This window comes from Salminus brasiliensis, chromosome 1, assembly GCF_030463535.1.
Source record: "Salminus brasiliensis chromosome 1, fSalBra1.hap2, whole genome shotgun sequence".
Classification (NCBI taxonomy): Eukaryota; Metazoa; Chordata; class Actinopteri; order Characiformes; family Bryconidae; genus Salminus; species Salminus brasiliensis.
This window is the reverse complement of record NC_132878.1, coordinates 89,239,037-89,266,018: the sequence shown is the minus strand read 5'-3', so window position 1 is coordinate 89,266,018 and position 26,982 is coordinate 89,239,037. Positions and strand designations below refer to the sequence as shown.

At 42.6% G+C, this 26,982-nt stretch overlaps 1 protein-coding gene across 4 annotated transcripts in view; it reads left to right on the top strand.

Moving 5' to 3' along the window:
- zfpm2a (zinc finger protein, FOG family member 2a) overlaps positions 1–26,982 on the top strand; it is a 175,301-nt gene that overhangs the window by 23,778 nt on the left and 124,541 nt on the right. For 2 of the 4 annotated variants that reach the window (XM_072692292.1, XM_072692291.1), the window contains exon 2: positions 20,399–20,557. The exons of the other annotated variants lie outside the window; for them this stretch is intronic. In XM_072692292.1, coding sequence (XP_072548393.1) covers positions 20,399–20,557 — 159 coding nt within the window. The remainder of the gene's footprint in view (positions 1–20,398; positions 20,558–26,982) is intronic. 4 annotated transcript variants of the gene reach the window in all.

The following is a 26,982-nucleotide window of genomic DNA, read 5'->3' as shown; positions in this document are numbered from 1 at the left end:
CTGCCGAGGCTTGGCCCGGACGCTGCGGTCCTGGGCCCGTATCGCTGGGCACTGGCCCATCCGCTGGGAGCTCCTAAGCCATGCTGTCTGAAGGAGAAACCTACGGGCTTGGCAGCGCTTAGCACGCGGACGGGCCGCCGATGCTATCGCCCTCAGCCACCCAACACGCATATACAGACAAACACGCCCACAGTCCGGCGGGCTGAACTTGGCCCAACTGACCTAAATGACCGAGCTTTACACACGATCCCTCTCTCAGAAGTTTCAGAACAAGCAGACTTCGCTTTGTGTGTTCTCGTCACACGTTTATTTATTTATTTATGTTTTTAATGTGATTTTTTTTGTTAAGCCTTAGGGGCAAATAAGAAGAACACAAAGAAGCCCACCTTCAGATGTCGAACTGAAACGCTGGTGTCACACTTTGTACTCGCTTTCACAAAGTTTGGTGCCTTTACCAGCTTTTAGCGGAATGTCATTCACCGCTAAACAGGGTTTTTTGACGCAAAGACAAACAAGCTTTGCTGAGAAGCCAAGTCGCATGTTTTTTTCCTCTTCTTCTCAAACGGAAAAACAGCAAACTGATGAAAAAGTGCCGATGCAAAGGGATGAAACAGCAGGCTGTGGCTCGGAGGTTGAAAGGCTCGGAGTCTACCGACAGAACGGCAGAGCTAGCTGGAGGGAAAGACCGGAAAGACAGAGAGTACGGGAAGGCGACCTCTTTCATCCCGCTTTTCCTGAGGTGAGGGGGGGCTTGCCCTCCCTTCTCCCTTTTCACCTGTAGGTAGAAGGCTGCGGCTGCCAGGACATATCTTTTGTCTTCCATTATCTTTATTTTCTTATTATTTTAAATGGCCAGATTCGCCCCCTCCCCATCCCCCACGCCTGCCTTTACTCCAGCAGCTCTTTTGATATCCATTTAGATTGGAGCTTCATTTGAAAAGCTCAGACAATAGAGTGACTTCTAATTAAGAGCAGCAGCATCTGGCCTCTGGCACCCTATCCCGTTGTTCCATCTATTTTGCTGGGGAGAATTCATTTGTTTCTTAATTAAGAAAAACACCAATAGCGTGAAAAATCTGCTTATGTTACCTGAATCCTAATTAGTTAAATAGTGAGGAGAAGTGGAGGAGAGGGAAGGAAAAAAACTGCATTCCAGTAGCCCTAGAAATGAACTCGGCACTGATAAAAATGAACTAACTAGCCTTGCATAAATCGAAGTCGGGGCGCAAAGTGTGCCGTCATTATGGCTAAGACAATATGCAAACTATCTTCAAAGAAATCAAATTGCCGGAATGTTTTCATTTGCATGTATTAACCATTAACATAATGAGGAGAAGTGACATTGGACCCGGATTGTGTGTCTGTTCGGATTGATAACTCGGCTGCATCTGGAAATGGTCTGCCTGTGAAAAAAAGAGAATGCTAGCAGTTGAACTGTGGGCCTCCGTGTGTCTGTGTGTGTGTGTGTGTGTGTGTGTGTGTGTGTGTGTGTGCATGTGTGTGTCGGAAGCCTTGAACAAACCTGCTGCAGTGTTGAACGTGTGCCATCATCTCCTGACAGCTATCCCTAAACAGGAAGATGCTAAAGCAGCTATGAAAAAGGAGAACATGGAACCTCTCTCTCTCTCTCTCTCTCTCTCTCTCTCTCTCTCTTTCTCTCTGTCTCTTTACAACACACACACACATGCATGCAAACCACAGACTCACTTATCTGTCCTATAGCGTGGCCCACATTGCTGTGGGGTGGGCATGCCGCCAAAGCGACTATGGTTTATGTACTGCGGGCGGCACGCTCCAGACCAAACTGTCTTAATATTCCGAAATCATTTTCTCTCTCTTGCTGCATGCTATTGCAGGGGATCAGCCTCTGAGGTCAAATGATTCAATTAAGTGTCTGTTTATGACTGATACCAAAGCTGGGTGGCGTCTCCCACTTATCACCTTTTTTGCAGATCAGTGTTGTCCCAGAATGCCACAGGAGAGATTGCTGAGGCTGTAATTAAAATGGCACGGAGACAAATTTGACGTAGGGGCTAACAAGCAGGAGACAAATATGATGTGGGGCGGTTGGAGGGGAGGGTGGGTGGTTTGCGGAGGAGAAGGAGGGGTTGCTTTATGGAAGGTGCAGCAGCACCGCTGTCACCCAATTAGACAGGAATGAAATTTGAAGGTGCAAAAGGTTCGTAAGGGTGAGTGTCAGGATGTACCCATGGGCCCAGTGGACACCCCTGGGGAACGCCACATGGAGATTTATTTAGTCACTTGTGGATGCTAACATTTGACTGTTAAACAGTGTACCTTGTTTTGAAAAATAAGAATCATTTTAAAGCTAACTGGACTAAGGCTGCAAGTATATAATTATTGTTAATCTAATTTTCTGGCTTAGGAACCTTCAGTAGCAGCTTCTCTATCGTCATGCTTACTAAACAGCCTTCAATGCACAGAATATCAAATGAAACATGAAGGAGGGTCTAAATAATCCTGACCTCATGGCTACATCAAAGTTAATAAAAATAAGCAACACAGTTCCCCACCAAAGCCTAATTGTGTTATTAAAAGCTTAATAATAATCAGCTGGAATACCATATAACCTAGCCCGAGAGGCTCGCCTAATATGATAAACATTAGCTACAGCAAAAACTACCAAACTACTGACAAGAAAAATGTGCATGCCACACACTTCACATCTCTTCACATCGCTTTCAGTCAAAACCATTCGAAAAATTCTGCTGTTAACAAGCTACAGCTGTGTCCTAAAGGTTAGAGAAATGGGCTTGGGTCAATAGTTTAATCCTCTGGACTGGTAGGAAGTAGGAGCAGGTGGAGTGAAGCACTTTCTCCACAGCACTTTCTTCTTCCTCAACGTTTTTAGTGACTGAGGTGCCCTTGAGCAAGGCACCTAACCCCCAAATGTTTCTTGGGTTCTGAAGTGGCTGCCCACCGCTCCGGGGGGTGTATGCTCACTGCCCCTAGTCACTGTTGTTTTTATAGTCATGGATTGGTCATATACTGCATTTTGTTGTACTGTTGTGCAATAGCTATAAGAGATTATCTTTAATCCTAATAGCAACAGCTTACCCTTTACGCTCTGTCATGAGACCCAGAGCCTGTTTGAGTGAACACCAAACTAACTGATGGTCAGATTTAGATTTGATCAAAATTTGCCAATGCTGATGCTACCACAGCGATACATGACAGTGTTTTTTTTTAGTCATTACTGTCAGTGGAAAGACCAAATTCAAAAAACAGAATCGGGTACCGATAATTAGCGCAAAACACACATTAGAAAGTTCAGAGCGGAGTGAAAGAATAATTTGAGGTGAATTGGAGAGGGATGTGGAGTTCTGTCAAGTGTGTTTATCATTAGTTTTATTGATAGCAGATGCAAGTTCATTCTCAAGATCAAGTTTAGAAACAGTGTTCAAAAGCACAGTGTACAAACCCACAGGTGGAGGTAGGTCAGTGGTATCGGTGGGTCAATATGTTGACTGGTAGAATGAAAAAGGTAAGAACTCCTAATTTAAAGTAACACCTTATTGGATGTACATACAATCCTGTCACTGCGGAAAGTGTAAGTTCCTTAAGAAACTTTTAGGTGTTCTTTAGTTTGAAACTGTGGAGGAACCTCTTAAGGTGCTTTGAGGAACCTTCAAGGTTCCTTAACTTGTTTCTTCTAAAACTCTTTTCCTGAAGGTTCGTCAAAGCACCTTGGGATGTTCTTCTACAATTTTAGATGAAAGAACCCCTAAAGCTTTCATGAGGAACTTATTCTGATAAACGTATTTATTTCATGCCTCAGTGTTTTTTCAGTGTCAGTGGCTTAGTGGCCTGAGTGACCAGTGCAAACTTTGACAATTAAAAATATAAAAAATAAAGGTGCTTCAAATGCTTTATTTTAGAACCACTTTACATAATGACTCCTTAAATTGGTAAAGAACCTTTACCTTAAATGGTTCTTTAGACCTTAAGAAGATTTTATACACATCTATATTAGAAACATGTTTTTTTATGGAACCTAAAGTGGTTCTTCTGTGACATCTCTCAAATAACCCCCTTTTTTCCTTTATTTTCATTGCATTTTAACAATAAACAACAAAACGGACCAGATCACTGACCAGTAGGAAGGGTCATCGTAGGGAAGGTGAAATGCTTGGCATTAAGAGAGATGAGAATTTGGACGGATTACTTTACAGTATCGAGGTCTGTGTGTGTTTTTTGTTTGTTAATAATTGTCCTTTAAAATCATGGAGGTCTTAATGGTTTAACTTGGACTCATTTGTCCAAGCCCAAGGTATTTTTAAGGACGAAGGGGGTTTCCACTTCTTATTATCCAGTAGTCCAGTTGCCTTGGTCTTAGTCCAGTATTTTTCATAAGTTTCTAGACTATTTCCAGCAAGACTGTTAGAGACATGATCTTTCTGTCCATGCACTTACGAGAAGGTTGTTGGTTTGACGTCTGTTGTTTGGTTGCACCACACAGAAAGAAAGTAAAGGGAAATGAACCGAGAAAGCTTGAGTAGTCTGAGAACAGCATCAGTGAACTGAAGTAAAGTCTGCAGGCCGATCTATTATAGAAGTAATCGTCAGTCGCAGCCCTGAACCGGAGGAGCTGAGTCAATCAGGTCTTTGGTGCAATGCCCTGTCGCAGTTCAGGGTGGCTAACAGGCTAAAAGGGTGCTGCATGTGGTGTCGTGCGGATGCTGCTGCCCAAAGCCGGACTCCTGCTGCGACAGTGTTTGATGCGCGACTGGCAGCGGGGAAGGGACACGTGTTCCTCGTATCTCGTGGCAACCGTACCTTTCGACGATGGAGCCGGCGACATGTGACTTCCTCGAGAAGGAGGAGGAAAGCAAAAAAATCAAACACACCAATAATCTGCAGTAACGGAAGCCCAAGTGAAAGAGAGAGCGAGAGAGAAAGCCTTGTTAAAAACGACTTTGGATTTTCGTCAGAATCTTCCGAAGGCTTTTCACAATTTGCATTGTTATCGGCGATAAGGCCGATGTCTCTACTCGGCCGTACATTTGTGAGGAGGAATATGTAAAAGTGTAAACCGAGCGAACGCTCCCCGTAATGACGAGGGGATCTTGTCTCTCTCTCTCTCTCTTTCTTTTACTTTTTCTTGCTCTCTCTCTCTCTCTCTCTCTCTCTCTCTCGTTCTGTACCGGCTGGAGACTTAGTGGGGGCTTGCTGCACAGCGCGTCTGATATCTGAATATTAAAAGGAGTTTCAAGCTCATCTGCAAATGTGATTTGCACATATCACACTTCTGCAGTTGTCGAGGCTTCTTCCTCGCCAAGCTTCTGAGCAAGAAGACGAAGATGAGCACACAGAGAAATGACGGGGTTGTGGCGGGTTGTGTGAGTGTGCATGCGTGAGTGTATGTGTGTGTGTGTGTGTGTTGTGTTTTTTGGGGGAAGGGGTGGGTATGGTGTGCATATGGGTTGCCACTGATGTATTCCAGCCCTGACCTAATTTAAATCTCTGCCAACAAGCTCATATGCATACTGTACGTTTGCGAAATTAGAGAGGGCAAACCTTGCCTTTCCTCGCCGAGACAGGTGTAAACAACACTGTTGTCATAATGCACCTGAGGTAAATATGGTAATCTAGGAAGGGGTGGGGGTGAGAGGGGGTGGATGGGGAGCCGAGCGCAAAATAATTTGGCCATCATTTTGTTGCCTGGGGGCCTCGAGGGAATGCCCCGCCGGAGGAGGATGCCCATTCGCATGCCGCACACGGAGAGATATAATTATGGCCGCCCGTCTTTGTTCCTGCGTGGCTTCCTTGCACTGCACTAGTAATTTGCTTGTAATACGGAGGCATTTTGTAAAAGGGAGGGTGTGATATTTAGGTTGGAGTATTCTCAGTGGGCCTGAGTGATACGATTGTAATGGATTGCTGCTTTGTCCCAGAGCTGTGTGCTGTAACAAATATACTACTTCTTATTGTCAGGGCTGATGGTTCAACACTGGCATTTAGAATAATGATACACTCTTAAAAATAAAGGTACTACAAAGGCTTCTTTGAACAGTTCCATTGAAGAACCACTTTGGATTCTGTGGACAACCGTTTCTGTGTGTGAAGAACCTTTTAAAAGTTTAAAGAAGTGGATGGAAATATTCTGTAACTACTCTTAAAGGTTCTTCACACTCACATTTCTTTTACCATAGAAGAACCATGTTTGGTTCTATGCTGAACCATTGTTGTAAAGGAAGTGTGATGAGTTTAAAAGGTTCTTCACTCTCAGTTTTAAAAGACACTATACAAATAAGTTTGATTTAATTTGATTTGATAAATTCATTTTACAAAAGAATAACCATTTTTGGTTCCGTTAAGAGTGCGCCTAGAACCTTTTAAAGGTTTAAAGTGGATTTAAAGCTTCTGTACCAGTTTAAAAGTTGAACACACTCACATCTATAGAAGAACCATTTTTTTCAGTGAAGAACCAATTTTGCTTAGAAGATGTATGTGTGAGGAACCTTTTTAATGATTTGGATGTAAAGATCCTCCTCCAATTTGAAATGTTCATCACATTCACTTACCTTTACCCAATATAAGAACCTTCCATTAAGAACCATTGTTGTAAAAGAGGGAGAGTGTGAGGAGCCGTGTAAAGAAGTGGATGTAAAGGTTCAACACCAGTTTAAAGGTTCTTCACATGCGCTTTAGAAATACATTTGATTTCATTTGATTTGATTTTACATGATTTGGTTCCATGAAGAACCATTGTAGTGAAAGAGATGACTGTCTAGAACATTTAAAAAGTTGAATGAAGTGGAGGCAAATGTTCTCTGTCGATTTAAAAGGTAAAACCTTTTGGTTTAAAGAAGCAACATTTTGTAAAAGAGAGAAGAAAGTGTGAAGCATCTTCAAACTGGTTTAGAACTTTTACATTTCACCCTTTTTTCTGTGGCACTGCTCAAAGAAGCCCTGTAGCACCGTTAGTCAGTTTACATGCCTGTGTCAGACATACTACTATTCCTGCTAAATCAAGTTCTGAGTTGACTGTTTTTTAATAATGTAGTAATCCTTTTATGTATTTATGTGTGTATGTAAGGTCTAAATTCTACTCTAATGACCTCAACTTTGCTGGTCATACTGGTTTTGATCCTTCACTGGATAAAGAGCATAACAGTGCAGCAGATTAGACTGTAATCTACAGTGTCTGAAGTGCTGCCATACACACAGTGGGTAGGTGTTGAGTAGGTGGCAGTATTGCCCCTGTGTGCGCCTGTGTGTGTGTGTGGATGTGTGTGTATGTGTGTGTGTGTGTGTGTGTGTGCTGTCAGGCTGAGGTGGAAGTAGGGTGGATTGTCATCTCTGGAGGAGTCTTTTGACAGAGGGCCTCTCTCCTCTGCTCTGTTGAAAGGTCAGTGTGCTGTCTTCTCTGTTACTGCCAGAGCGTTCCCTTCCCCGTGGAGGAGGCTTTCCCCTCACACACACACACACACACACTCACACACACACACACACACACACTCACACACAGACGCTCACTCCACTGAACGAGAAGGGTCTTTCAGGATCTTGAAGAAAGTCTTTATTTAATGCAGCCTGTTTAAGGGGAATTCTTACTGTTAAGACTTGTGTACCCTAAAATAGTGTAAATGGTAATGTATAAGGCAAATGCTATTTTTGTAATACAGAACAGGACCAACAGGCACAATCCTTCTACTAGTAAGTAACTGTTGTCACTGTGGTGTTATATGGTTGCACAGGACCTATGGAGAATTAGACAATCATTAAAGCTTCTCTCCACTGTAATGTCAAACTCCAGCTAAAGCTGTAAAGGCTGAACAGTATATCTGTGTTGACTGGCTCGCTGTTTCTCAGTCATTGAGAGACAAGAGAGAGCAGTTTAATGTCGAAAACATAAATGGTACAAAATCCTTCTTTTTAATATTTGAATAAGAATTTTAATAAGTGATATATCTGAGTTAGAAATGTGAAAATTGATGCTTGAATGTAAATGTTAATTATAATGATTATTGGAAGAAAGATTTTCTGTATTTGTGATAAATAGTGTTTTGCGTGGTTTACAAAATATGTCGTCGTAGTAACCTTGTACCTCCATTTTGACATTTTTCCCTTTTTGATCATTTGAATCTAAATCTTGTTCTTTCATAATGAATGGGAAATGCTCCAAAATGACTTCAAGTGAAAATTAAGTCATTAATTGTTCCTTTTCCTTCTCCTAAAGTAGATATTAGGTTTTTTGGACATGTTGAACATGTCAACATTGCATTAGGGCTTACATGTCTTAAAAGTTCCCTTTAAATCTATAAGAAATGTTGTTTCAAACACATTCAGAACTCCAGAAGCATTATATTTTTTAGACAGCTTAGAAAGGTAGCTCCATCTCTCCCTGTGTTATTCTGGTAAGCTAATTAATTCCAATAAAACAGACTTTACAGATGTTGCTGTATATGAGGACGATGCAGTAGATGGAGCGATGTGCACCGGGACTGGAATATTCCTTGCAGTTGTAATGGCTAAGAGTTTGTTCTCTCCGCCTCACTGTTGGTTTGCTGTTGTGTAAGTCTGTTCTGGCAAAACGAAACAAGTAGAAAAGATGAACATAATGCGGGGAGTCAGTTTGGACTGGAACAGGTTTGTTACTGAGCTCGGGTGACTGTCAATTCCATTAGAGTTGGCACTGTCGGAGCGCTATGAATGAACAAAGTGAGCGGCCGTTGGGGATTGTTCTTGTATAGGCAACATTTCGAGTCTCCGTGGGCCTCGGCTTGTTTTTCTTCACTCTCTACTCTCTCCAAATCCTCCGATAGCTGACGAAATCAACACGAAACCTCCGACTTCATTCCAGACTAACAGCTCATGTCAATCTCTGAGGCACACGCTCTGCTGCATTACACACTACACACACACGCACGCACACGTTCCGCTAACAAAACTGTTAGCATTACTCCACTCTACCCACCCCCAGGGTTAGTGCTGACTCTTGACCCTCACCCGAAACACCCAGATGAACCCGACAATCAGCGCAATCAAATAATTACACAGCCGCAGCCAGCAGGCAAGGCCGCCCACAAGCAGACACGTTCGACTCGACGAGGGCTAAGCGGCCCGCATCCCGCCCATACCGCTGCTGCCTCCGTCGCTGACAGAATCCTAATCTCTTCATGAAGCTTCATGAGGCCAGATCAAGAATTAAGAACCAGAGAGAAAGAGAGAGAGGGGGAGAGAGAAAAAAAGAAAAACCCTTGCCTCTGTCACACTCTTAAAGGACAGCACTTTGAATGTCATTTGACAATTTCCTTTTAATTAGAACTAATTTACAGAAAGATGCCCACCAGCTAATCTTTACAGGATAATTAACTTCTATTTTCTTTACTTTTAATTAAAAAGTGGAAAAAAAAGATTTAGCTGATCCATAAAGAATTGTTCTTTTGAAACGTTCATCAGACTTCGCACTTCTCTTTGGCATGGGTAATATTTTGATCTTATCCTCAACTCCGTTCCCTCTGACTTGAGCAGTGATATATATTTATATATATATATATATATTTATATATTTTCTCACTCTCTCTTTTTGGATGGGGGTATTAAGAAGTGGAACTATCAATAGTAGAAATAAGAACCAGAAGCAAATTAGAATTGAATTAATGAGGAATTTATTGCAAAAGAAAAATTGCCTGTCTTTTAGCATTAAAATGAAATTGGCGTGTCAGATAGATCCATCTTGGAAATTGTTCCTTGCTAGAAGAATATATATATATATATATATAAATATATATAGTTTTCTGAAGTATTTGACACACTACTTTTTTTTTGGTTCATTAATATATAATTGGACTGATTTAAAACTATGCTAATATGAGCCATGGCAGGTTAACTCTTTAGGCCACACAAAGATCCATGTTAGAAGCTGTTCCAGTTCACAAAGTTCACACACTTTTGGCACTGAATACTGGCCTTACCTATTCAAACTGAGCCAAATCAAGACTCAGCATTCAGTACTTCCAGCTTTAACATTTGATGTGATCTAACTGCTGAAACAGAAGTTATGTATGTCGTTGCTGTTATGCTAAAATGGCTTTACAAAAAAACTTTACAGCAGAACAACAAAATCTTACATTTTAATGGAAGATTTTGTTCCAAGTCTTTTTCTATTGGTCCATTCATTTCAGATTTACATTATGTTGAGTTTTTTGTGTCACAAATACTCATTTCACATGAGAATATACTCAAACTAAATAATACAATTAGTCTTAATTGAGTTGTGCATCCAACAATAAGGACAGCATGGGGCTTCTTAGACCCTTAAAACTAGACAATATATCAAACCATGCTGACACCAACATACAGCTAAAGCAGCATTCCTCTATGAATTGTCTCTCATGTGTGTATCACTGGGTTGCTGCAGAGCTATCAGCAAGTGTGTGTAAAAGGTGCGGCGGTCCAAATTAGGCTGGGCTCAGAATGAGAGCAGGAGCTAATAAGAGCTCACACCTGAGCTTCACAGAGCACGATTGGTGTTGAACATTTGGAGGACGACCCTGAGCCTTTAATAGGCGCCTGCATGTGCCAGTTAGGGGGGAACCGTTGTATGTGTGTGTGTGTGTGTGTGTGTGTGTGTGTGTGTGTGTGAGAGGAAAGAGAGTGAGCGAAAGCAAGGCAGAGAGCCTGGCATCTGCTGAGGCCCAAAGGCACGCTCAGAGGAGCCTCCAGATTTTTAATGGCCTAGTCAAATGCCAGTCGTGTTTTCATGCCACTCCAATTCGAAAAAGCGCTGGACGCGGAAAACAATGTAGAGAAGCTTTCGCTGTTTTTAATATGCACATGGAAGCTGAGCAGCAGGACAAGCAATGGTTTGAGCCAAACAAAGAAAGAGGGACTCTGGAAATTTAAACCACATCAAAGTTGACTATTTATTCGATAGCTGTGTGTTCATGTGCAGTTCACCGCTGCAATTCTTATAGAATGAGCTGTTATTGGTGTGCTGACCTGCATGATGATCAATATATTTGCAGTCTTTGCCTTTATTTGACACATCCTGCAGATATTAGTATACTCCATTATTATAATGCAGGTCATATATCTAAATACATAAAACTTACTATTAAAAATCATTTGTAAAAAATGTAAATAATAGAAATATGAGGATAGAGTTAGAATGGTCCACGCCCTAATATCTGGGATATCCCCTTTTGGATGATATAACCTCAGTTATATGTTTCCTATAAGGATCTACCAGTCTCTGACATCAACTGGGAGAAAGTTCTTCCCACTCCACCATGCAGAATTCTTTCAGCTGTGTGATATTTGAGGGGGGTTGTTTAAAATCACCCCACAGCATTTTAATAGGATAAAGATCCGAGCTTTGACTTCAAAACATGACATTCAAAAACTCTCCAGAACTTTCTTGGTAGATTTGCTGGAATGATGTGGGTCATTGTCATGTTGCATGGTCCATCCCCATTTTTTCGCTTTTTCCAGCCAAAAAGAAAAAAAAAACATATTAGGGCATATTGTTTTTTAATGTTGCATTTCTACGAATTACTTTTTACAAATCAAGCATTTCTTCAGATGTTTGTGTTTAGTTATATTTAGTTCAGAATTAGATTAGTCAGAACTAATCTGGCTATGTTGATAATCCTTTTAAGTAATTATGTACCTAACCTTTTTAAACAGGACCTTTTACAATGAACCCTTATGATAGCTAGACCAGTAGTAAGGCCTTGAACTTTCTGGTACTATAAATGTTGTAACATTAACATGCCTTAGTTAAGGCCTACCATACATGAACTTACTTAAATCTCTTAAAACTTAAAACTCTGTACCCCAGTGCGTTCTCTGAGGCGCTATATTGTTTGAATGTATTTATTTTAGTTTATTTCGTTTTTATTTCATTATGACAGTGGTTTGACCTTGTCATTCTCAGAAATTCATCCTTTTTGAAGCGGTGTGTGTGTGTGTGTGTGTGTGTGTGTGTGTGTGTGTGTCTTTTGTGAATCTTTCCAGCCTCCCTCTCCCTCTTTTTTTCTCTGAGATTTTACACACAGGTTTCAGAAACAGTTTGTTGACTGTTGATTGTAAGTGGCTGAATTTAGGGAACGCAGCCATTTCTAATCACCAGAATTACATTGCTTAGCAACCGGAAAATCAAGTTAAACAATACCACCGCTTATTCCTGTTCACAGACTGCAGCTACGAGAGCGCCCCAATCTGTGTTGATGCTGTTCCACTCTGCTCCCCCTCCACACATGCAAACACACACACACACACACACACACACACACACACACACACACACACACATAACCCAATAGATTCGGCCTCATCAGCCGTCAGCTCCGCAGATGGCCGTTTGCTTTGGCCTGCCATCGCAACATTAGTTTCCCATTTCTTTGATCACTGTGCAGAACTCGGCGGACTGCCTCCCTTTTTAAAAATCCAGTCTGATATTCATGCAAATCATCACTGTCGTAATAAAACTTAGCTCAGAAATGCTAACCTCACAGATAAAGGTTCTTGACATCTGTTAATGTAACTTAAAACTTAAAAGGTTTGCTTCTTAAAATTTCTATTGGTCCATTAGTCATTAAATGCTCTCTCGCAATTACAGCCTCCAAATGAAAAGACCAGAGGCAGTTCTGAGGGCCTCCAGAGGAAAGATCTGAGTGCTGTATTCAGTTATTGCAGTAATGATGGATTGTAGTAGTGTGTCGCTGCTGTCATGAGAAAACCTCTCAGTTGTTTGTATGTAAAGTTGTTCTTTACATTGTATCAATTGCATTTAAATATCTTTACACTGACTTCCACTGAAAGTTTTCTATTTTGTAGATACAACGTTTTGATCCGACAGTGATATGAGATCAATGATATGAATCTGCTGTAATGGACAGAGTGGATAGCTAGATAGTGGGTAGTCTCTTAAGCTTCCAGAGGGCTTATTTTGGCTTGTAAACGTGATTAGAGAAGATAAGTCTAGTCAGATTTTCCTAAAATGTGTTTATGCTCTTCCTGGATTTATAAGGTGAACTAAACAGGGTCAGACTCCTTTTATTTATGTTACCGCTGATGGAACATTTCAAAGGCATACCACTGAACAGAGGCTACAGAGTGTTGAAGCTATATTGCTGCATGCATTTAAACTCTCTTTCTAAATGCCTCTTGGCTCTTTAAAAACCCAACACAAAAAAGTGACCATTTCTCCCGTTTAATCTCTCTCCTCTTCACTATTATAACACTATATTCTTGATGCAGTTGTTGAATTGTTGTGTATTTAACGGAGCCGGTTTGTGCTCATGAGTTCCAGTATCAGAGGTATTTTAACAATACTCCAATTTAAAAAAGCTTATACCAATCCAAGTTATGATCTGAATGAGCTTCTAAGCTACGTGCTTGGAAAAAATACAGTGCATCCAACAATAAAGGAGCCTCATGGTTCTTTTATTTAGTGAGATAAAACACAGAGGCAGATATACTGCATGATTCTGCATGCTGATTTGTTTCAGTGTGGCCAGCATGAATGTACATAAATATGTCCAAATGTTTATGGACACCCACACATACCTACACCTACACACACAGCTTCTCTAGTGCCTGTAAAGAAGTATTGGCAAAAGAATAGAAATGTCTGGAGCAAATAAAAATGAACCTATTGGCACCATGCCTAATGCCAGGCATGGGCTACAGGGGTATAAAGCCCCCCAGCATTGAGCTGTAGAGCAGTGGAACTGTGTTCTCTGGAATGATGGTGATCCATCCATTGCTTTTGGGATGAGTTTTTTGGGAATTTGGGGATGAAGTAGGGTTGTCAAACCCTACCATGGATGCTCCACAATATAGTAGAAAGCCTTCCCTGGGCAGTAGAGACAGTTTCCAAATTCTGAGGATGGGCCACCAGCAAGATACTGATTTTGAGAGGGTTCACTTGTTAAGGGGGTGTCACAGTGTACAGTGCGTGATTTGGGTTGATTTGATTGGTCAGTGCAGTTGTATAATTTACTAATGAGACTGCAGATAGGAGATTGGAAGAGTTTAGTGTATAATATGGCTGTGCTGGAGTGGGCTGTTGATTGGTTTTAGCTTGTTCACAAAGTTGGATGTTTAGGCAATGCATTAATTACGATGCAGCTGCATCAGATATCATAATTAATAGAAAGCCCAGGCTGCATTATGTGTATTGTCACGTTTTTGCTTTATCATATCACAGTGTTCTGATGTATTGTCACACTCCTCATTGGTGAAGAAACTTTCACAAGGTTGTTCAAACTCACTGTCATTTACAAGTATGGTTGTTTGAAGAAGCAGAGTTGATTCTCCAGAGCTCTGCTGAAACGTGTCTCCACTGCGTGTTTGTGTGCGCGCATATGCTCTAACCTGGATGTTCCAACAGCGCACCAGTTTCTGCCTTGGCACAAAAGGTGGGTAGCGGTCCAAACCCGGCGGGGCTCAAGCCAGGCCGGACGTCCCTATAGGCATTTGAAGAGCATTTTGCATTCATGTTGGGTCTCAGGTGCTGGGCGCGCGTTTTTTATCCCCCAGCCAAGCTCGGTCCTGTTTTCAATGGCATGGCGAGATTAAAAAAAAAGAAAGGGTGGTGGGGGGGCAGCGTGGTGTAGGTGGGAGCAAAATGATTTCCATGCTTGTAGAGATCTGCCGCTTTGTTCTGTTCGATTCAATTACCTCCACCCTAATTAGGAGCCGTAGAAGAGGCCCGGTTTGTGGCATGGACGCCACACTGTGGCTCCCGCTGATAAAGCGCGCTATCGCCATCAGAGGCCTCCCGACCAGCGCCGGCCCGCCTCCAGCCCACCACACACACACACACATGCACATGCACGCCCACACACACAGACACACACTTTGGAGCATAACAGCCAGTCACGTTAGCCCACACATTCTGATCCAATTTCAATTTGATATCATTCTGTTTGTTGTGTTGTCTGCTATGGAAGGTTCAGTGTTTGTTGGAGATGTCTGTGACACTGCATTTCACTACAACATTTAAATGCAATTAGTGTCATTATACAGAGAAGGAGCATGAACTCCCATCACACCTATTTTTCTAATGTTGGGGTTTAAATGTATCACCTGTAGCTCATTCAAACAAGTGGAGAAATTCTGTCCAAAGAAATTCTGTGGATGGTGAACTCAATAGCAGATTTGTGTGATAGTTAAATATACTGTTATGATTTGAAGATGTTGTTGGGAAGATATTGTTGTAATGAAAGGTTCTGCTGTTAGATGGCAGGTAGCAAACAGACGTATGGATATCTATTGATATCTATAGATCTGTCTGTCTGAGTGCTATCTTACAGAGGCCATGTACATGACAATGAACCACTCTACTGTTTATAGTAGTGAGGAGGAGAGAGATAGAGGGGCATCAATAGATGGGACACAGTAAGTATGTGTAAATTCCTTGCTGTTACTGCTTTGCTATTTTTTCCTATTACTCCAGTGGATGCAGGACACAGAATAGCCATAGTGAAGGTTGTACAGTACTCAGCTCCCAGTGGTCCAGCTGGACTAATAGGAAACTGTATGTGTCATTAACTCTGTGCCCCATTTTTTACCCAATTTGGAAGTCCACTTACTCAGTCCTTGTTCAGGTGAACTCCTCCTCCCTCATTAGCAATGCCCCCAACACTAGCAGGGTGAAGACTAGCACATCCCCACCACTCCTTTCGAACTTCCGCTGATGCAGCATCACTGTGCAGCCATCACGCTCGGAGGAAAGCGTGACTTCCCAGCGCCGATACAACCCATCTAACAGACGCCTGTGCTGACCAACATCACTATAGAAGGGCACATATTCAGTGTGAAATACCATGCCTGCATTTTAGTCTAATAAGTTACAGCTGCCTTACCTTAGACATGCTTCCATTCTACTGGCACACTCTGATCCCAGGCTTTATTTGATGGTTGTATAGCTGATTTGTTATTGCTATTACACATGACAGAGCACACATAAGTGTATGTATATGTATTATCTGATACATGTGGGGTTTGTAGTTTTTGTTGTGTTCTCTCTGTGTCCATGTGGGTGCTCTGTTGGCCAGTTGGCCTTGCTTAATTGCCCCCTAGGTGTGAGTGAATATGTGTATGTTGGGTACGCTGCAATTGATTGGCACCCTGTTTTAAGGGATTTTTTCTACCTTGTAGCCAACAATAATCCCTTATGAGGAAGACGCTCAGACACCATACAGTGTTATGTCTTCAGCAGTTGATTTAAGCATTCCTAAGACTACATAAGCCTCACGTGTTGGTTAAGTATGTGTTATGAGTGTTTTATGAAGAGTTATGGAATGGAAACATTCAACTAACTTAACAAAAAGCTCTTAAATTATTCCATTATCCTGTACCCACCCACTCCACCCAATTCTGAGATTCACCTTCCCGAAGGGTCTGAACAACCATCAGCGTTTAAAAAAACTCCGGAGTCCAGCGTCTTCCTTCTCGGTCAACACCCATGAAAGCTCACCTGCACCTGATGGAGTGTGACAAGGTTTTAAACAGTACACAACTAAATATAGCCTAGCAGAAGGACAACCCTATCAGAAAATGAGTTGGGAATGCAGTGGATGTCGTTTAGAAAGTCATTATTCTTATCGTTTGCTGTGTGAAATTATTGCAGGTCTCTCCATGCCATGAATACTGTATAATAATAAGCTAAACATGTGCGGAAAGGTGCTCCAACTTTGGCTAATCAATGGCGGTCGCATGAAGTAGCCTTTGAAAGCCGGAGCAGGTGTTGGTTTTCCATTTAACAGTCCAAGCGTATCTTGTAAAATCTGTTGAATTCTTTTTATTTCTTCAGTTCGAGCAGCAGCAGCTGCAGCAGCCTTGAAGTAATGCGGCGGGGGTACTGCTGACTTAGCCCACTGAAGTTTATGGGCTTTCCACTCGTGTGCCTCACTCAGTGTTGTGAATTTATTTCATTTAAGGTGTGTGTGTGTGTGTGTGTGTGTGTGTGTGTGTGTGTGTGTGTGCGCGTGTGTGTTTAGAAACATTTCCTCACAATTCTCCTCCGCCCTGCCAAACACGTCGAGCTCCAGCAATCTTCCCTTGATACGGCGCCCGATGCTTATCAGCACTCCACTCCTTTAGCATATTGAGACATATTGAGTGTGCATGAGCCTCTCTCTCTCTCTCGCTCTCACTCGCACCCTTTCTCTGTCTCTCTCTCTCTTTCTCTCTCTCTCTTTTTACTCCTGCGATTCAGTGCAAGGAGGCCCGGGCCGCGGCTGATAAGATCATAAAACTGTATCCTAATTTAAAGTGCCACTCTCCGGCACTTCACACCGCGTCTATTAGCGATCGCCACGCTAATTCGTTTCATGTCAGCCTAGCTACCCGCGGACGCTGCGGCGCTACAAAGGAGTCATTTACGAGCCTTAATGAAAAGAGCAGGGCCGTTTTGCGGAGATCAGGGTGGCCCTGAAGAAAGGCAGACAGGAGGAGCATGCGCTCTCCATGGGAGTTTGAACCAGAATCATTGCTTTATTAAGCGGAGCCCGGCCCACCGCTACGCTAGAACAAACAGCACACCGATGGTGCAGCAGCGGGGGTATCACATCACACAAGAAGCGACCTTCTCTGGGGACGTTTGTGTTACGAGCGACACTTGAACTCGTTGATTCGTTTACAAGAAAGAAGGTTCAGATGTAACAAGCATCCATAACCACTTTAGCAAGTAATATGATAATGTACTGATAATGTGCTCTTATTGTCACTGTACTTGTACACTGTACTTGCGCACTTGTACAGTACTCTGACATTCTTCTCTTCACATCTCCCGTCGTAGGAAGTACAGAGCACAGGGTGAGCCATGCTACAGCATCCCTGGAGCAAAGAGAGAGAAGGACCTTGCTCAACAGTGGCAGCTTAAATTTCCTTAGTATCGAACCCACAACCTGCTGATCAGTAACTCAACACTTCCCAAAATTCCCTTTGGCCTTTACTTACTCAATCTGCTTAATTCTGATATTCACCCTGCCTGAACGGGAAAGGTCTGAACATCCATCAGAGTCTGAAAGGATCCCAGAGTCCAATGTCTCCATTCTTAGTCAACACCCATGAAAGCCCACCTGCCCCTAGTTGAGTGTGCCAGGGTTTTAAACTGTACACAACTAAACTCAGCCGTGCTATGGCACCCCTGTAGGACAGATGTTAAAGGCCCCAACAGTGGCAGCTCAGTCTATCTGAGTATTGAACCCACAACCCTGTGGTCAGTAACTCAGCGCTTTAACCACTGTACTAATGCTGCCTCAACATGGCTTGTTGTGACTATTCAGAGTGAAATAAGCGAAGGAATAATAGCCGCATAGGAGCACGACCCTACATGTGAAAATGAAGAATGCTGCTAATTTCTTCTTATTTGCGATGAGATGTTTTCTCCTTTCCGGGTTGCAGAAGCATGTTTTATTCAAATGAGGTGTGAATATATATAGGGCTATATTTTTTTCCTCCTGCACTAATACAATTCAGGTGGCTGTAATTCCATCAGTGCCCTTGATTGCTGCAAAAACGGTAATATGCAAATACCAAAAAAAGAGATGTACGGCTACAAGCAAAAGTCCTGAAATCATTTAGATTTAAAGAAATAATATTGCACAGAGGGGGGAAAAATTAATCACACGGAAAAATGTCTCCTTTAAGATTGCAGCGTTGTATTACCCAAAGGCATGGTATGTAAATGGAAAATCAACATTGTACCCAGTGATAAGGCGAACAAATTAATAAAAGTATTTTCTTTCCCGCTCCCATGCTAATGCCGGTGTGAAAAGTCAGGAGGCGGCAAGCAAGCAACTTTTCTCCTGCCGCATTGTTTTTTTTGCAGGCTGTCTAGTTTTGACATTGCGGCTTCGGTTCTGGTTGTTCTCCGTTCTTCCGCCAAGGGCTTTGGTCAAAGCGGAGTGGGATGGAAAACTTTCTTTTTTTCCTTTTCAAATGAGTAGAGATTTGTTTTCTGCATGCAAACCAGTTTGATTGCATTTTGTATTTGGTTACAAGCGGTTTGCGCTCATGCATTACCACATGCAGACCCTTTAGCATGAGTAAGAGGATATGTATGTGTGTGTATGTGTGTGTGTGTGTGTGTGTGTGTGTGTGTGTGTGTGTGTGAGTTTGTGCGCGTGAATGCGTTTCTGCTCATTACTCAGGACAGAAGTGCTGGACAGTGTGTTTTTTCAGGACCTGGTTCTGACTCATCAGCTCATACTGTGGGCACAGTGAGGTGAAGTGTGTGGGATACACTGTACTGCAGTGGCTCTGCTGTTAGACTGCTGCTAGGGTTCTGATATGACGTGCTGTTATATCTCATGAAGCTTCATTAATGTTTAAAAAAGATATGGAAGGATCATACACTGTATGTCTAAATATTTGTGGACCCCCCTTCTAAAGAATGAATTCTGCTACTTTAAGTTGCACCCACTGCTGACACAGATGTGCAAATGCACACACACACACACACACACGGCTTGTCTTGCCCCCGTAGAGAAAAATACTGGAGTAGATTAACATGAACCTATTGGCGCCATGACTAACGACAGGCGTGGGCTGGAGGGGTATTAAGCTGGAGCTGTGTTCTCTGGAATGATGGTTCTTGAACTGATGCTTTTGTATTGGTGTTGGGGAGTTGGGGATGAAGTGGGGTGGTGATTATTGAACATTCTGACCTCACTAACGCTCTTGTTGCTGAATGCAATCAAATCCTTATAGCAGTGCTTTAAAATCTAGCAAAAAGCCTTCCCGGGACATTTACTCTAAGAATAGCAGGGACAAGTCTTTTTAATACCCCTTGATTTCAGTAGAAACAATTGATGAGCAGGTGTCCAGAATATAAAAGCATAGTCCAGGAGTTAAATATTACGTAAGTATAGTTAAATATTACAGTAATTAACATGAAAAGCTAAGGATGGTTCTTTTTTCTCTTTTCAAGTGTCTGTGTTGTTCCAACGTTGATGAAATATAATGAAGCATCAGTCGATTGGTGGCACTGTTTTGCCAGTATACGTCTAAAACCATTAACCTTCAGCCCTGTATTTGACTAATACTTTGCCTGGTTTCTCAGTGGCGACAAGACTAATTTACAGGGGAATTGTTATTTAAAGCTGAACGAGCACTAAAAGCACTACTGAATGCTCTAATTGCAGATTCGCACTAATTCTGACCATATTTCAGAGATAGAGTCCAACAGTGATTTTAAATTAGAAAATGACAATGCCCTGGCACTGGTACAGATGAACATCCCAAAGGCAAAGAAAGTATGGATGCACACTGTCGATGCACAAAGTACGAAGAAGCTAATTACTATGACAAATTAGGAAATGTGGTAAAACTCTGAACGCTGAACGGTTGTTGTTTTGTTTATTCTAAGCATAAATCCATCCACTACATGTGTGTGTGTGTGCTGTGTGCATAGGTCCCCTTGACGATGGTCTGGAAGAAGAAGAGGAGGAATGTGTGTCTGATGGAAACGAGCTGGTGGCTAAAGATGAATTCTCCATGGAGGAGAACTTCACAGCAGACTTTGAGCCCGAGAACCTCACCTGTGAGGACATGGAGTACTTCTGCAACAAAGGTTAGCTTCCCAGACTGAAATACTCCAATTCAAAAAGAGGATTTATAGGGTTATTTCTGTTAGTTAGCTAGTGGGGATTTTGGTTATTTGGTCATTTTCATGACTTGGGAAAAGGCTGAACCGGTCTCGCTGGTGCAATCCTAACTTCTCGCAATGTTGTAGTTGTACTGTTCTATGGTTCTATGCATAAAAAGGTTAATTAGAGTGATCCTGGATCAGCACTGTGCTGAGTTGGGCCTATTTGATACATATGGATCTCAGGGTGCGCCCCAATTGTGTAGTAATTAGTAATTCTAACAATTTTATTAATTACTATGTAGTAAGTAGTATAGATCAAAGTATCCACAACATTTAAGCTATGTTCAGACTGCAGGCAAATCGGATTTGTTTCTCAAATCTCAAATTTGATTTCTGTCATTTTCAAGTGATCAGATGGATAGATTTATAGATTTAGGTTGCTCTGGATTTTTCGTGGTTGTCTTTTGCCTTGCGAGATACGCAAAAGAATCTTTGAAATCCGATTTGAGCGTTCAGACTGAAACGCATCTGTTCTAATGCGATTGTAATTGCATTTTAAACCACCTCCAAGTGTGTTTTAAATCTGATTCGCAAAAATCTGAGTGTCCATGTGTTTTTTCAGTGTAGTGAGAAACGGAAAGGGAGGAGCTACTCACGTCTGGATACATTTGAAAAAATGGCAGACAGCGTTGCAAGTGCTGGGGCAATGGCGGCAGGAGAAACGCTAGAATAGCAATGCTTCATCGTTTCCTGTTAGTGCGAAATGGATTAGTACGTTAATATTTTGCGTACTAACCTGCCAAACCAGCACTTTTAGGATTAGTATAAAGTAGATACCTTATAGCATTAGTTAAAGGTGCACATATTTGTCACTGTACAGTGTGGACTGTACAGCGAAATGTGTCCTCCGCATTTAACCCATCTGGTAGTGAACACACACTCACACGCACACATGTGTTAGGGGCAGTGAGTACACACACACACCCAGAGCGGTGGGCAGCCAACTCCAGCGCCCGGGGAGCAGAGAGGGTAAAGGGCCTTGCTCAAGGGCCCAACAGTGGCAGCTTGCCGAGCCCGGGAATCGAACCCACAACCCTGTTATCGATATCCCGGCGCTCTAACCGCTGAGCCACCACTGCCCCAGTGTACGCTATTGGGATGCAGCCACGGTCTCTAGAGAAGTTGGACGTTTTTGATTTGTTTTCTAACTCAAGAAAGATCACATGAGACAGCATCAATCATTTTACCCTCTGAATTCATGCCAGCTGTTTGAAATGGTTGATTGTTTGGTTTCATCATTGAGATTGAACAACTGAAGCACCACTTTTTTAGATATCAAAAGAGGATTACAAAAGACTGTTTCGATACGCACTTCATTGCATTCCAGTCAGTTTACAGTTCCATGTGCATCCTGCAAAACACACCTGCTTCTAAACAAGCCGGTAGCGTCCTTTGAACTCAGCGCTTGTCACAAGGAGATGAATTGTGACTGAACACAGACAGCCTAAGCAATTAATGTATAAATAAAAGCCCACTTCTCGCTAATTGGTTCCCAATAGAGGCCGCTTCCTCCTCCCTCGCCTTAGCTCCCTCGCCTCGGCTCTCTCTGATCAGTGTTTTTCGCCCGGTTTGGTGGGAGTTTGTAGTCCGAAGCCTGGGCACGTATGCTCCTGGCAGGCCCAGTAAAGGCACGGGAAAGCCTCCAGCACCTCTGCGCCCAGGTTTGTAGCCGCGCTGTTTGATATCTGATTCCTGCTATGTACCTGAGGACAGCAGTTTGATCGGTGGAGATGCCAGTCATGGAGATGGCTAACCCTCTGTGTTCTGGCAGCCAGGCTGGCTGCGACGGTTCATATGTATGTGTGTTTATGTGTGTGTATGTGTGTGTTTAGTCTTTCACCAATATCACTTAAGAACTTCCAGCAAATGTAGTATATACACACATATGAAAAACAAGGCCAGCCCGCCAGCTGCCTCCATCTCTAAGCAGGCCAAGCTCACTGTACCGCACCTCTTTGAACTCTGTTTCAATTAGGCGTCTGTTCTTTTTCGGCCTGTTTATTTCATTTTTTTTCGGTCACACCTCGCCATCACAGGAGCTAATTTTGCGGCCTGCTCCAGGTTATGGGGAATAGATGACAGAGCTGTCAATCAAACGACCCCTCCCTACAAGTACACATGCAGAAAAAAACACATCCACCTCCCCATTGCTTTCAGGTTCCACAACCCCAGGAGTACCCAACTTCACTCGCCACCCATCACCAGGAATTTGACTTTTTAATGAACAGCTTGTGCTTTGAATGTCCCCTCTCCTTCAAAAAGACCAATGTTTTTTTGAATTACATTTCTGTCACACTATTTAAAAACCATTGTGCCTTGTGGGATTTTTTTTACACAGGGAATGTCTTTGAAAAAAAGGCGTCTTTTTATGTTTTACATTAGCGATGCGCCGTAATAATCGTTTTCTTTTGTTGTTGGAGAAAAAGAAGAGAAAAAAAAACACAGCAGGTAAGTGTGAGGATATTAATATTGATGGCAGCGACCGAGTTTAATTTCAAGGTCAAATAAGGTTTGTGTTTTTGTCACTAATATTCAAACTCCGACAGTGTACAATACAGAGGAGAGATGCATGCTAACTTAAGAAATTTAGAATTAAATTTGATGGAAATGAAAAGGTACCTCAGGTTGGTTGTTCTTGGAGATGTGACAAAAGTGAAAGACAAAAAAGAAAAATGGTTCACCCTAGTTAAAGTATGCCAGTATTTGCAATTCAATGAGGGCCTGTGTTTGATTAAAAAATAAATTCCAGAACCAAATGTTGAAATTGGGCATAATGAAGTAGGGGGTGCCAAAGAAATGTGTTCAGATATTTCCATGGGTATGGAAAGTTCATTCGTTTTCCATTTACAATAAGCAGAAAAGTGCCAACATTGCACCACTTCTTTAAACTGACTTCAGAGTGTATCACCCAAGCCTTTGATAGCTCTCCTTTGTCTTGGTTGCAGCAAGAGGTTTAAAACTCCCTCTAAGTTTCTGATAGCTATACACAAAGTTAAGACCAACCACGGCCTAAAATTCCGAATGTTTCGCTTCGCAGATACTTAAGTAATCTTTCGCTTGTCAAAGACAGGCAGTTTACGTCAGATTTTCCATTTTTTTCTCCCTATCTGCTGTAATTCTTCACTAAGTCCCCTATTTTCCTATCACACCACAGTGTGGTAATTCTCCGGCCAAGCATTTTTTTTTCAACCCGCCACTATAGCAAGAATTGCACGCTCATCAGGTGTAGCCATTTTTCCCCACTTGATCCTCTCCTCAATTAGATCTTCTTTAAAAAGTCATTTAGCCTTGCGTCATAGTGGCTTAAATGTACCCCACTTACGCTGAAGCGGCTCAAATTAAAAGCGGACGCAGTCCCGGTGGCATTAAACGGTTTACGGGTGTTATTCCTCGGTTATAGGAAGACAGAAGAAGGGGCCTCTTGATTAAGTAAACCCTCTCAAAAGTGACGGCGTGCTGTAATTAGCCCCGCCGCCGAGTCGAACGACAGCGCTTTTAAAAGGAGACACTCTTCCCTGGGCCTTTATCAGTGGCGGCGACTGCGGAAGAGAATAAGGTCTCTGGCAAGCAAGGTTCCATCTCTGGAAGACAGTAGCTCCTAGCCAACGGCCGAGAATCCGTGTATCCGCTCGCCTCAGAATGGGCTTGTCAGGGGGAACCTAAAACCTCCATTAAAAGTTTCAGCCTATAATAGGTATTAAAAAGCTGTCGGAACACAAAAGAGCGAAGCTGCCGTGTTCATTAACATAGCCGCGCACTTATTAACTTTGATCGGAGCGCGGTGAAGTCGCAAAGCTGCTTATAGTCACAAAGGTCAAGAAGTTGAATGGCGCTGCAAGTGGGACCCATTTGCCGTAGCCTTCCAGGAGGAAGGGGAGGCCCTCGAGATAACTGTTGCACCTTCAAGCCCTCGCTTTGACTTATTAGACACCCTTCCCCTCATTTTTAATCCATACGCCTTGGAACCACAGTCGGTGGTGGTCTCCACATCGTCATTCCTGGTCAACAGTGCCTTTTTTTGGTACCCCCCTTGGCTTGTGGTTTATGAATTAGACATCTTGATGCTCTAATGAGAACGACTCTCCAGTGTGGCTTCACTTTAACATCACAGAGTACATTCACGAGGCGACGCCAAACAACAGCAAAACGTTGTCCCTTGATACTGGTAACAATGCCCCCAAAATGTCATAGATAATGATTGCAAATCCTGCTTGTAACAGTAAACCCTCAAAAAAGCTGCAAATGCGACAAGCTCTCCGGGAAAGAGACCTAGGTGTTTGCACATCAGTCGTCGCCGTTTTCTGAGCAACCCTTTGTACAAAGCTGAGGCTGAGGGGACTGTGGAGAGCTTTCTTCTGAGTGGCCACCTTAAACTATTTGGAGAGTGTTTCGGCTTCAGTGGAGCCATTGCATAGTCATGTACCATGAAATGATCGAGGGGCTCCCGTCAATGGCTTCACTCGTAATGGTATTGAAACAGCATAGTTCGGTGTGAAATGAAGTCTCCGCTGTTGAATAGGCCGAGTCGAGCGAAGGAACGTGAATAAACATGAGACAGAGAGCAGGGACCCTATCGTGAGAGCCCCCACCTACCCCCCCACCACACACACACCAGAAGGAAGGGTAAAAAAAAGAAAAAGAAAGACACCCAAATACTCCAGAAAGGCGACCTTGCCTTCTCCTTGACGATTAAAGAAGCTCTCTTCAAACAAGGTCCTGTGCACGGTCGATTTCACGTTTATGGAGCCCCCCACTCGTGACTGGCGCACCAAGACACCAAGTTTGACACCAGAATTTACACCCCTTTGTCAAACGTTCGGCTATAATCGTTAGAATTATGGTGCTTTATTTCCTGGATGTCATTTTTTTATAGAAATTGTGAAATTTCACCTTGCTTCTATAGATTTCAACAGCTTCTGCTAGAGACCACAATAAACAGAGCTTTCTGACAAAAAAAAAAAATCCACTTTGGCCCATCAGCTGCACATTGAATCACTTCAAATGTAAGCAAATATGTGCAAATGGGAAAAATATCCCTGTTCGCTTGCGAATTTAAAAGCATTGGTCCTTACTGACCCACCTTTCATCAAATATTTATTTTTAAAACCCTCTTACAAAGATTCTGACATTCATTTTCTTATTTGGGATTTGTTCAGTGAATCAGGACAATGGGATCCATCATTATGAAAGCAGAGCTGTGAACAATTCTGCACTTTAATAACACATCACAAATCTGATGTAGACTTTTTGTCAGAACTCTTCTCAAGCTAGAAATTGCAGAAAATTTTTCGGAAGACATTGGTAAATGAAGCCCAGTGTTTATTCTTCTGAATAAAATTTCGCAAGTAGAGGCAAAGCCCCTAAGAAATGACTGTAGTGCCCACCTATTCTATACATTTAGAGTAATGTTAACTTGAAGTATTGACTGGAAATTGGTTGACTGATTCCCTGTAGAGCTCAACACAAGAAAATCCAAAGTTGCCACACCAGTATCTTAGAAATCACTACTGTCCAAAAAAAGGGTGAAATCTCTCAGTGACCACGTTAGGATCCCATCCTGTTAATTCTACCGTGTCAGGGATAGTCTTTAATAAGTGAAGGCTGTCTTAGCCAATTGCAAAGGACACTGACCTCTCATACCACTCAATCACAATCACGGATGCTAGCCAACAGAAACAGAAAGTGTCTGAATTAATTACACTGCTTTTTTCTGCCTTTCCAAGCTAATTGGGATCTCCCCCACCAGAAAGATCCCTTCAGCATCTTCCTCCAATAGCAGGCAGTAACGAGGAGCTGGCAGAAAGTGGAGATCTGAATGCGTGGCGGCCGGAAATATGGGAAAATGCTAATTTGCAGGGTGATAAGATGAATTGAGCCGCCCCCTTTCGCCCCTCCGTTCGACTCGGCAGAGGAAATGAATCATTAATGTTTGTTAAGTATGACAATCTAGGCAAGGCAGATCTTCATGCTCCCAGACTGCATCTCGAGCAGAGATAAAGCAGGCCAAGCATAGAGCCCAGCAAAAACTGCCAGATGCCGTAATGACGGGGAATTTATAGGCCTCGGAGGAGATAGTGGCAAGGCCTTTCACTAATCACCTCTCTCCACCAGGGTGCTTTGTGGGATTTTGCAGGGGTTATTTCTCTCTCTCTTTCTATCTCTCTCACTCGGTCTCTCTCTCTCTCTCTTTTTCTCAGCAACGACAGCGTTTGAAATTTGTTTGGGATCGGTATAGCAGAGATTTGTGCGGTTTGCTGCTTATCGGACTCTGGCGAAAATGAGCCGGATGAAATGTCAATTGGAGGTTCAGCGAGGCTGATGATCGCTTGAGTCCCAAGTTTTTGTGT